The following is a 12,874-nucleotide window of genomic DNA, read 5'->3' as shown; positions in this document are numbered from 1 at the left end:
TGAAAAATTTCCTTATGTTTTTTTAAGGTTGAATAGTTTTCTATTTTATGTGTACCAAATTTTACCCATTTACTTCTTGATTGACACAAGTTCCTTTTGTATCTTTAACATTATAGATTGTGCTAAAGTGACCATATGGGTACCAATCTATTTGGGATGTGTTAATTTTAATTTTTTTTGTATGTAGGCCTAAAAGGGATTTTGACACATGTACAATAGCACATTATGCAGAGAATATCTTCTCTTCAAAAAATAATATTGAAAAACTGTATATATTGTACACAACAGTGAAAGTGAGCTCTTATTTTATGATTCAAAATGGATTAGAGACTAAAATTAAGACCTAGAAATAAAATATTTTAGAAGAAAATTTAGTACTCACTCATAGGTGGATACTAGATGTAAAGCAAAGGATGACTAGACTGCTACTCACAACTCCAGGGAGGCTACCTAGTAAAGAGGACCCTAAGAAAGACACAGGGAAGCCGGGCGGTGGTGGCGCACGCCTTTAATCCCAGCACTCGGGAGGCAGAGTCAGGCGGATCTCAGTGAGTTCGAGGCCAGCCTGGGCTACCAAGTGAGTTCCAGGAAAGGCGCAAAGCTACACAGAGAAACCCTGTCTCGAAAAACCAAAAAAAAAAAAAAAAAAAAAAAGAAAGACACAGGGATCACCCAATGACAGAAAAATGGATGAGATCTACAAGAGCAAACTGGACATGATGGGGGACTAATGAAGGACAAGGATCATGGGAAAGAGAGCTTAGGGGAGTAGGAGATCCCAGCTGGATCAAGAACAGAGAGGGAGAACAAGGAAAGAGATACCATGATAAATGAAGACCCCATGGGAATAGGAAGAAGCAAAGTGCTAGAGAGGTCCACAGAAATCCACAAAGATACCTCCACAATAGACTACTGGCAATGGTCGAGACCAAACTGACCCACTCTGGTGATCAGATGGCTCAAAACCCTAACTGTCTGTTGTGGCAGAACTCTCATCTAATGACTGATGGAAGCAGATGCAGAGATCCACGGCCAGGCCCCAGGTGAAGCTCCAGGAGTCCAACTGGCAAGAGAGAGGAGGGATTATATGAGCAAGAGATATTGAGACCATGATTGAGAAAAGCACAGGGACAAATAGCCAAACTAGTGGAAACACATGAACTATGAAACAATAGCTGAGGAGCCCCCAACTGGATCAGGCCCTCTGGATAAGTGAGACAGTCGATTAGCTTGAACTGGTTGGGAGGCCCCAAGGCAGTGGGACCGGGACCTGTCCTCAGTGCATGAGCTGGCTTTTTGGAACCTAGGGCCTATGCTGGGACACTTTGCTCAGCCTAGGTGAAGGGAGGAGGGAACTAGACCTGCCTCAATTGAATCTACCAGGCTGAGTTGAATCCCCAGAGGAGTCCTTGCCTTGGAGGAGGTGGGAATGGGGGGTGGATTGGGGGGTGGGTGGGGATGGGGGTGAGAGGAGGGAGGACAGGGGAATCTGTGGCTAATATGTAAAATTAAATCAATTACAAATTTAAATAAAAGAAAAAAAATTAAAAAAAGAAAATGGAAGGACTTTGTTTTGGGTGATGATTTTTATATAGAAACTCAAAATTGAAGATAACAAAAGCAAAAAATATATCAAACTCAAAAGTATTGGCAAAGCAAAAGAAACAGTTATGAGAAGAGAAAGGAATCTCATGGGTTGGGAGAAATATGCACATCTGATAAGAGACTGCTATGCCTCAATGCAGGAAATTTGTTTATCACAAGAACAAGAAAAGATTCCAATTAAAATTGAGAAAAGCACTTGAGTAGACATTTCTCAAAAAAGACCAATATATGATCCAACAGTCTATGAAAAGTTGCTCAGCATCATTAGTCAACAAGAAAATATAAATTGGAATCACATGAGTTATATTGCACAATTGTTAGAATGACTATAATCAAAATGAAAGACAATAAATATTGATGAGGATGTCGAGGAAAGGGAACACTAATGGGGATTTTAGGGAAAAAAAAGTATGGAATTTCCTAAAAAGTTGAAAGTCAAATAATCATGTTAATTTTAATTTTACATCATAGCATATCAGCAGTTCATTGAATATCCCCACTAATTATATAATCCCAGTCAAGTCACCATTAATTCTCCCATTTTGATGCCCTATGTCAATGTACCAAACCCTATTGATTCTGTTTCCTTGTATATCCAGAAACAAACTACCTTTATTTCCACTGCAGGCCATGCATGCCTCCATCATTTCTCTCCTGGACCACTGTGCTTCCTCCTCACAGGTATTCTTTCATCTCCTCTAGCTCCATTGCATGGCATCTTTACTTAGCAGACAGATGAGACAATTTTCCTTTCCAGGGACTGGCTTGAAGCATGGTTGTCCTTGTCCTACCCTAGCAAACATGCCTTAGGAGCCTCCCCTGGGTTAGTGTACTTCAGCAAACACATGTGTCTTGCTATCCGTTAAGGATGCTGATCTCAGGCCCAGCTTAGGTGCCCTGCACTAAAGCTGTTCTCTCTACCTCATATGCCCTTGATAGCTCATGATTGACTCCTTCTGGTATTTTATACACTAGGATCCCTTTCTTAACTTATGTCTTTCCTATTTAGCCTACTCATTTTTTCCCTGCTACTCTAGTTTAGAAGTTAACCATATGTGATATATTCTTGTTTAGCATTCGATTATATCTTCCTCCCTTTACTGAGATATAGGTAGCATATGAGCAATGTCTTTCCCTTTCTCACCAATGTGTCCCCAGTGCATGGAACCATGCCTGGCACATAAAAAAAAAATGCTCACTATAAACCCACTAGAGAAATGCATAAAAGTGCTGTGCTTAATATCACCTGTAGTGCATCCTATTTCACCCTTACAGCTAAAGAATAACACACATAAATATTAATTTCACAGACAAAATAGTGAGACTTTACATCATTATTCATTTACATATTATGTAACGTATATTTATCTTTTGTGTACCAAATACTGTCAAAGACGCCTTAGGTATAGAAGATAAAAGCATTTTGATAACCTGTGTGCATAAATATATCTTTATTTTATACCTGTTCAACAATTTTTTAAAATTCCTGGAAAGTGTGCTTCTTCATTAACCCATTTCAATAGGTACATCACTGAGGCTGTGGATATTGATTAGAGCACTGAAGAGGGGACAAGTTACCACTAAATGTCTTAAGCCTGGGATTTCACTACATGTTTTTCTCTTCTTATTATTGTATAAGAACATCACTTCATGCTTAGCATTGGTGAAAAATGCTAGTTCCAAATAGACTCTTAAGTGTGTCAAAAATGGGGCTAGAGAGCCTTTTAAAATAAGGAGTTTGAATTTCCTTTATGTACTAAATATCACAGAGACAGTTTTTATATTTATACAGAGCCAGTAAAAACAAACAAAAGCCCTGAGAGTATTAATTAAGAATGTAAACCAACCAAGAAACTGCCCAAAGCCCTGAAGAATTCTGAAATAAGGACACTTTCTAAGATACAAGCATCTGCTCCTCGGGCATTTATAACAAACTGCCTGTGTAGTGGCACTCTCGGTACAAAAGTGGCCTGTGCAAATAGCAGGTCCTTGGGGTTGCTCTCCAAACTTAAATCAGTCTATAGGGAAATAAGTTGCATTTGCCTTTTAAGAAGACACCAAGGCAGTTCCTGCTTTTAGCACGATGCAGCAAGTTAATTTGGGGGCTCTGTTGCCCCAAAGTACAGAGCTTCACAACTGCGGCTTCCAGGTTACTGTGCTGGAAAGCAGATAATGGTTTCTTCTGATTCCCAAATACCTGAGTCTGGACAGTGCAGAAATAATAGTGTTTTGGGTATCAGCTCATTTTCTACCTTAGAGCCTGCGTGCTTGAATGTATCTCTGTGGCAGAGCGATATTGCTTCATTCCTCTGGTAAATCCTCAACTCTGCTGAGAGTCACATTCAGTTTCTCCAAAGAGCACCGCCCCCCCCCCCCCCCCCAATCTAAGCTCTCTGAATATGATCCCACTGTGTGTGGGAAACATCTGAGTTCTTGCCTGGAGCAGTCTCTTTCCAACCTCTCTTTTATCATTTAGAAGCCTTTTGGACACCCCTGGCCCCCGAGATTCTTCCCCAGCAGGCCTGATTGTTTAGCAGGATCTCTTATTGGTGTCCAAAGGGCTCCAGCCCCACTGACCTGTCATCTGTCTGCTCACCTGCTTACATGCTGATTCATTGATGAGCTGGCAATGCAGGCCCCGCCTCCCTCGGCATGGTCGGTGAGGTTGCAATTGCTTCAGGAGAGAGGATGCCGAGATGCACCATAGCTGGGTTACTACGAGTGTAAAGCAGCAGCCTATCTGTTGCCACAGAAGAACTTGGTGACCGTCCTGAGAGGCAGCGCTTCCTAGTGCCCCGTTACTCTGCGTCTGCACTGGCTGCTGTACCTTCTGACCCAGGCACTCACAGCTAATTCCCCAGGAGTTGTAAGGCAGCTTGATACATAAACTGAGACAGAAGTTTCCCCTCAGAAGCCGCCTCTTTTTTTTTTTTTTTTTCCTTTTGTATTGGCAAAGACTTCTGACACTCCTCAGAGGAATACCTTGTTGCTTAAGATGAGTGGCTGTAGGAAACGGTGTAAACGTGAAATTTTGAAATTTGCCCAGTACCTTCTCAGGCTATTAACAGGTTCTCTTCATACAGGTAATGACTTTTTTTTTTTTTTTAATCAAAGCTGGCAGAGCTTGGTAACGGAGTTGAACCAGAGTAGAACCGGAGTAGAAAAGGCTCACTATTTCTTTGTTGTGATTTTTTTTTTCTAATGCTGTCAATAAAATGCTGTCTCCTTTGCTGAGGTTCCTTCTGCTAAAGACATGTGCCGCGCAGCTCTGGTTTGGGGGTGGGGGTAGAACTGGATTGTGTGAATGTATCTTTTATGTCCTCGCGTCAGCACCCCTGTTAGCGGTGCCTCAGTCTAAGGAAGCAGCGTCTGTGATTAAAAAGAAAGAAAGAAAGAAAAAAAGGCACAGTTGTGTGAGGGGTAGTCCCCTCCCTGCTGCTCACTGCAGTTTACGGGAAGAGCATAAAAGCTGCCCTTCCTTCAAGCAGTTAAAGATTTTCTTGAACTCTTTGATCGCTATAAGCCTTAGATTGTTTGCAGTATTTGATCTTGGTGCATGGCAGTGAAGGAGTTAAGGACATCTCTTTGAGAATTCTGAGTTCCTTGCAGAATGTGAGCAAAATGTGCAAACAGCTAAAGAGTAAGGTGCTCAGGAGAGCTTTGATGTCTGTATCATTGTGGGACATTTCAATGTTTAAACATGGACATAATTGCAATAGAAACTCTTAGTTTTCGATCTAAATGCTGGTGGCAAGAAAATATTTTCAAGATGTTATAAAATGATGAGACCAAACCAGTAGCTTTTCTACCCATGAAATTCTTGAGTGCTGTCATTAACTTAGAAGCAGGCAGGACCAAAATTAGTCCCCGCTGATGACAGATATTGTTAATGGACCATCAAACTTATGAGTAAACAAAGCTGTGTTAATATAATATTACACCTGGGGTCCAGCCATCGGGAACTATTGGAGTTTAGTGCTTTTCCAAATCGGAATAATGAAGGAAAACAGATAAAGAAGCACAGATAGCTTTATATAAGATTCAGAGGTGAAGTTGAGCTATATTTTATCCAGGGAAGACAGATGTGGTACGTTTGGTAACACACCTGCTTATGTGATGGCATGGGCACTATGAACTATTAGAGGGCTATTCTGACAGAATAACTGGAAGTCAGAGAGTACTACTAAATGTTCTTGGATATTAAGAAGTTTCTTAATGTCCTAATGTTCACATCTGATCAATACCCATGTACTGATTCTAAATTGTGCACAATATGCTGAATTTCAATTACTTAAGAAATAATGATTGAAAGCCTGTACCTAACTTTTCCACTTTGGAGGTTTGTTGTATTTCTATGTAGTCTTTACATTTATAGTGTAAATAGCTTTTTGGGGGTCAATACGACCTTATTGGTACTTATTTCTTTGCTCTATACTTTCTGCTAAAGCAGTGTGTCATTTAGCAAACCATGGCTTGGTCACTAGTGCTCAGTACATGATCTTGGCATGAGACTAGAGAAATTGTGTACAAAAGGAAGCTCCCCATGTGTCTCAGTAGCTGTTTCTTCTTCTTTGAGAGCAGAAGCTGACTTGTACCCTGTTTGTTTATTCTGATTGTATAACAGTTTTCTTGAACTTCTGATTTCAAAGACCTTTAGGGAGATGACAATAGTTGTGAAGTTATAAACCCTAAGTATCAATGCTAAATACAGTCAGCATACAGGTTATCTAGTGACAATGTAGGAAGCTAGTATAGAATCGGTATTTTAAAACTTACTCATCTCACATTTTGAAATCAGTGTAGGTGGTAGAAGTTTCCTTGTTCTGAAGCACAGGTGGCCATACATCTTTGCATTTTGAGAAATAGAAGCCCAAGGTTATTATCAAGCAGTAAGATAGATTGATGTCCTCAGAAATGTGCTTATTTATGGCAATTTGGTTCTTGTCAATTTGTTTTCTTTTCAGGCATAAAAAGAATTTGAAATTCAGCTGGATTCTTCATAACTGTTCAGAATTCTACTCACAAAGGCCAATGTATGCATCTACTAGTAGCTGTGATAATATACTCTGTTCATATTGCAGATTCTAATGTAAAATTCATTAGAACACTTTTGGGTCCCTGAGCTAGCAATTAATGAAGAAGTAGAATGTGGGGTTGAATCAGTTTTAAAAATTTGCTTTAAGGTTAGATGTGCAAAAAGTTGCTAATTGCATCCTGAACAATCAGCGTGTGTCTTTGTAGTTATCAAAATTTTAAAAGGATATGAACATTCATTGGCTGGCCTTTTGCTTTTGATCATCAAACCTCTTATCCTTAGTTCTCTTGATGTTATCCAAGGAAGTAGTAATATTCTTTTTACATTTAAGTAAGTTAATTCTGAAACACCAAGTTTGTATTTTTTGGTAGTTGCTTCTCATTTGTTACCAAATATATACAGAAAATCATTGCAAAGATATATAAACAAGAATGACTTTTTGATGTGCCTTATTAGTGATATCACCAATGAGATGGAAAAAATTTCCTTAGCTGACAACTTTTCATCTAAGTTTGACAGTGTCTAGGATTATGTCATATGAATAAATAAATTAATGATTTTTATAAAATGGTTCTATGTAAGAGAATGCAAATTCAAATGTGAATTTTTTTTCAGTCATGATAATAATTATGAGTGGTGGTGGCGCACTTCTTTAATCCCAGAACTCCGGAGGCAGAGGCAGGCTGATCTCTGTGATTCGAGGCCAGCCTGGTTGGTCTACAGACTGAGCTCCAGGATAGCCAGGTCTATATAGAGAAACCCTGTCTCAAAAAAACCAAAAACCCAAACCAACCAACCAACCAAACAAACAAACAAAACCTCATTTTCCAAAATCTTTTAAAGTATATTCTTTTTCATGTTAAGTCGCTTCTAAAATACTGGATTTTTAACTCATCAGGCTGCAACATGAGCAAAGTGAATCCCAGTCTAGGCTGAGTTAAAAATGAGACCTTAATCCAAAACAAAAATATACTTAAAAGAGTATTATCAAAGCACATATGTTGGCTTTTTGAAAATATAAAAACTTTAAGAAATCCTTTGTTATAAGTTATAAATTATAGAAATTGGTGCATATGTAATACAAGTTAATGGTTTCCAGGATAGAATATCAAGGTTTAACGCATGGTCAATTATCTTATTTCTTCTCAATTTTATACTTGCTTTTTGATATACTAAATCAGGTTTAATTCTAGATGTGGCTTCTGCTACATTACATATCTCACTACATCTAAGTGAATGGAGATGGGTTATAAAAAATCTCTAGTCATTTGATTCTTCTATCAGTGGGTAACTTGTGTATCAGCACTCTATTTTATAAATGTTTATGCCATTACAGAAATGGGCCACGATACTATAGACATCGAGTTTTGACCTGCTTCTCCTTTCTTTTTTTAAAAAAAAACATCATATGGGGTAGTTTTTTATTGTAATGGTTTTTATGTGAAGGTTATTTTGACATTATTCAAAAATTCTTTATATCATGTACTTGAAAAAGCAAGACCTGGACACATTTTCCTATTAGGAGCAATTCCCTAAGCATATGTTTGAGGTAGATATTGCCTGGAGCTTTGCTGCAGGCCTCAGGTCTACAAATTACAGGTGGATTAAAGTTCAATTCTTCACTTAAGGGAAGCCAAAACAATTTAAAAAGAAGAAATCTACTAAACTTTGAGTTCTTGTTTAACTAATGTATTGAAGTATTTCAGACTAAATGAAATTAGATTTTTTTCTCTTCTTTTTTTAAATTTTATTTTTTTTAATTTTATAATTTGATTCAATTTTACATATCAGCGACAGATTCCCCTGTCCTCCCTCCTCCCACTCCCTCCACCCTGCCCTCCACTCAGCCCACCCCATGAGCTGGCTGTTTGGAACCTGGGGACACTTTGCTCAACCTGGGAGGAGGGGATTGGTCCTGCCTGGACTGAATCTACCAGGTTGAGCTGAATCCCCAGGGGAGTCCTTGCCCTGGAGAAAATTAGATTTTTAAAAGCTGAGGTAAGAATCCATCACATCACATACAGAACTTTAGCCTAGGATGGGGGGTGAGTGAGAACAGAAGTAGAAAGAGGGGATAGACCCATAGACACAGACAGTAGGCACCTTTGTCCATCAAATTTAAATAAGAAACTTTTAAGCCTTACATAACTTTTAAGCCACTGAGTTCTTGTGGATCAAGCCTTCACTAAGCTAATCATGTTCAGGTCTCAATGCTTTAATGTTACATTTAAAATCATGAACAGAAAATAAGAGCTATTAACAAAACCTGAGAAATGACAAAATTACTTTTTGACCATGTAGCCATATTTTTTTTCTATCCTCTTCCCCCCACTTCAGGATCATGAATTATAGGATCATTTGTCCCATTCCCCAGCTTTCTGAATCTCCTCTCTCCTCCATCTGAAGACATCGTATAATTAAAAATTGACAAACATCAAAACCTATTCTGGCAACAAAGATAGAGCTTTCTATTTTCCAGATCAGGTAGCCCTGGTAGTGAAATATGCTATTGACAATCTCTTGATCTGTCAGTTTTGAAATTCATATTATTCACTATTTTCCTTTCTTTTAAATTAATCCCTTTTAATTTTTGGTTAAATTTCTCATATCATATGCCAACTCTCCATTATTTAAATGCATACAAAATGGCACCATTGTTTTTTATCATTATCAATATATTATTATTTCTTATAATTTTTTTCTGCATGGATGTGTGTGGCTGTGTGTTCTTCCTGCTGTTGAATCTTGATCTTATGTAAGAAATCACAATGGTGTTTATATTCGACCTTCAGTGAGTGTATGGAATTTTGTTCCTTTTTCTAGGAAGAGTTTACATTTTAAACTTTATGAAAAGAATTATTTCTCCTGAGTAACTTCTCATGCAGGAATTACTGGTAATGAGGGAGTGGGGCTTTTGTTCAGGCTTTTGCAAGTCTTCCTTTTAGTCAGTCTGATTGTGGCATCCTTGATCCTGGAAGACACATCAGCTGTGAGTTTAGGTTACTGTAAGCTGGCTCTTTAATTTCACAAGGAAATCTTCATGTTAGTGCGATCTTTCTCTTTGTATTTGCTTGTCTTTTTTCCTGTAATTAGGATATCAGGTAAGCCTGCGGGGCTTAAGCACTCTTCTTTATAGATAGAAGACTGATTTTATCACCATGACAATTTCAGAGTGGTGGGAAGTCTGACCTCATAGTCTTAGTCATGATTAATTTAAAACTCTTTTGCGGACTAATTGACTAAATTAATCAATACATCCCAGTAGGTCTAAAGGGAAGAACTAAATACTCATAAGAAGAGGTCCTTTTGCCACTCCTGCTTAAGGTAATCAGAGGTCCCATTTCACTAATGTCTGAAATGCATTCCAGGGCCTCATTTACATACAGGGAGAAGCACTCAGGACCCATGATACAGGAAGAGACCATCGAGCTCATGTGTAGCCACCACCATAATGTATATCAGTTATGTTTCTAGCTGGAGAGAGATCCTACACTCTGGAAAGAAATTTTATAAAGTGACTTTAAATATGGGCAGGATATAAAGAACTGATCAAGACAGCACCTTCTCTGTAAAGGGAAACTGCAGAGAATTGTTAAGTAGGAGCTGAAATCAGAACAGGGATATGTAGCTAGAGTTTTTCTGCCTTGCCCACAGTTAGGACAAATCTTTGTCACCCACCAGTCCCACAGCCGCTCAGACCCAACCAAGTAAACACAGAGACTTATATTGCTTACAAACTGTATGGCTGTGGCAGGCTTCTTGCTAACTGTTCTTATATCTTAAATTAATCCATTTTCATAAATCTATACCTTGCCACGTGGCTGGTGGCTTACTGGCATCTTCACATGCTGCTGGTCATGGCGGCAGCTGGCAGTGTCTCTCTCCTCAGCCTTCCGCTTCACGGAAATCTCCTCTCTCCTTGTCCCACCTACTTCCTGCCTGGCCACTGGCCAATCGGTGTTTTATTTTTTGACCAATCAGAGCAATTTGACATACAGACCATCCCACAGCAGGGATACCCCTGACCTATAAAGACAAGCTAGGCAGGAAATAGTCCAGTGTTAGTTTCTGTTTCTTCCAGCCTCCAAACGTTCCAGCTGACTCTGTGTGTTAATCAGCTTCCTGTTATTGGAACAGATAACTAAGGCAATAAACTTTAAAGAAAGTTTGAATTTGGCTCACCACTTTGAAGGTTTTGTTCTTTGCGGTGTTGGTTTCCTCCATTCAGTATCTATAGTAAAGCAGAACTTCATGGCACAAAAAACAAGGTGGCACACCAAAATTCCTCCACTTATTTCTGGGAAGAGGGAGAGGGAAGAAGAGGGGCCTGGGGTCTCATTTTCTCCTCCAAGGTCATACCTGTAGCAAATGGGCATTTGAGAGATTCCAGTTCTACACTATAAAATTTCTACATCACTGATACTTGTGGAAAGATACTCTAAGCAAGAATAATATATTCCTGTCTGTATTAATTTACCTTCACTCAGAATCCCACAGCAATTTTCTTTGCTTAATGTGACTAACAGTGGTCATCTTTTTCTCCCTCCAAAGAGATAGTACAAGGATCATAAGCAAGCTGATTATACCCCTGGAAACTCATAAGATACCTGTATATCAACCACATCCTCTACTATCATTGTTTATCTTTTATTTGGACCCAAACGGACTCTGTTTTCAGAGAGGATATTACTGTAATCAGTCAAACTCAGTGATGCCAAAAGATAACATGATGTGTGTTTTGTAGCAGATGGTATCACAACACTGTGGGATTGAAGTATGGTTTGTTTCTGCTGTGCAAATGTATGAGATTTCCTTGCTAATGTATATTTTACTCCAAATTATTCTGTCAGCAGTGGGATCTATTTGTGAGCTCATGAGTAGTAGGTATCTAATTCTGAGGAGCTGCCCTTTATTGTAGAAGAAAGCAAAGTCCAGTTAACCACAGTAGAATTTATCAGCACTGATATGATTTTTACAGTAGATGCTAGATGCTTTTACAAGCCAATAGTTTGATCAAGACTTACAGAGTATCTCTCTCATAACACCCCTTCTTTCTGCCTAATAGAAATCTTTTAGTAAGATAAGAGCATTTCAAGATGTTCTTTTTTGGAGACTGGTGTTCTCTTTGTGTTTTTAAAGGACAGTGGTTACAGTGATCAGCTACTGATCAGCATTTAGTAATGCCTGGGGAGAGTCAGACCTTTGTTAATGTTTAACTTCAGAGAGAACAAGCCAAAGGAGAGCTGAGTAAATGGCTGTGATTATGGGAAGAAGATTGTGCTAAGGTTTAGAGGAGACATCCCATCAGAAGGGGTCCATCACTTGTTCCCTTTATGTCTGGTTTAATATTAGTTCTCTTTCTCTTCTGTTCTTAATTATAGTTTTTAAAATATATTTATGTATTGGTGTGTGTGTGTGTGTGTGTGTGTGTGTGTGTGTGTGTGAATGTGGCCATGACCCTGCCACAGCTCATATGCAGAAGTCAGAGGACAGTTCTCTGTAGTCAGTTCTCACCTTCTACCTTGAGGTTGATCTTTCCTGTAGTTTTCTGCAGCTGCACTGTGTATTGCATACTTGCTGGCTGACAAGTTTCTGGGCAGTCCTCTTGTCTCTGTCTGTCATTTCATTACAGGAATACAGGTATTTACCAGCATATCTGGCTTTTCACATGGATTCTGGGAATAGAGGTTAGGTGTGTGGGGTCAGGGTTTTCATCCAGTAAGTCTTCACCTAAAGTTTTATCATAGTCTTAATGACAAGAATATGTTTTATTATGATAGAAAAATGTGTTTCAGGAGAGCTACTCTCTGATAAACCGTTAACTGCTGTAGGGTATCAGGACACACAGTGGAAAGATGAGAAGCCTCGGAGTTGGGTTCTAGCTTGGTCCTTGATCACACAGCTGTGATATTACACTTCTTCTGTAAGCAGAGGCACCTCAGGGACAGAACAAGATATCCTGTGCATATTTCTGTGGCCAGACAACATTCAACAAGTACTTACTCTTCTCATTATTATTAATTTAGCACTTATAGATTATCCTGTTTACTTTATTCAAATTAAATATTCAGGAATAAAAATTGAATACTTAATCATGATTTTGCTCCTAGTAATTTAAAATAAACACAAAAGTTCTATAAATGACAGCAATTTTTAAACTCCTTGGCTTTTTTATTTTAGTAGTAACTATTATCTCCATTCAGTCATTTAAACAACACATATTAAATGAGCATT

At 38.7% G+C, this 12,874-nt stretch overlaps 1 protein-coding gene across 3 annotated transcripts in view; it reads left to right on the top strand.

Moving 5' to 3' along the window:
* The window catches only part of Kcnip4 (potassium voltage-gated channel interacting protein 4), a 1,082,012-nt gene that overhangs the window by 216,491 nt on the left and 852,647 nt on the right, over positions 1-12,874 (top strand). The window contains exon 1 of one of the 3 annotated variants that reach the window (XM_028865926.2): positions 1,538-4,688. The exons of the other annotated variants lie outside the window; for them this stretch is intronic. Coding sequence (XP_028721759.1) covers positions 4,601-4,688 — 88 coding nt within the window. The 5' untranslated portion in view covers positions 1,538-4,600. Of the gene's footprint in view, positions 1-1,537; positions 4,689-12,874 lie in introns of those variants that run through there. 3 annotated transcript variants of the gene reach the window in all.

Source organism: Peromyscus leucopus, chromosome 10 (genome assembly GCF_004664715.2).
Source record: "Peromyscus leucopus breed LL Stock chromosome 10, UCI_PerLeu_2.1, whole genome shotgun sequence".
NCBI classification, from domain to species: domain Eukaryota; kingdom Metazoa; phylum Chordata; class Mammalia; order Rodentia; family Cricetidae; genus Peromyscus; species Peromyscus leucopus.
The sequence above is the reverse complement of the archived record's forward strand: the minus strand, read 5'-3'. Positions and strand labels throughout refer to the sequence as shown.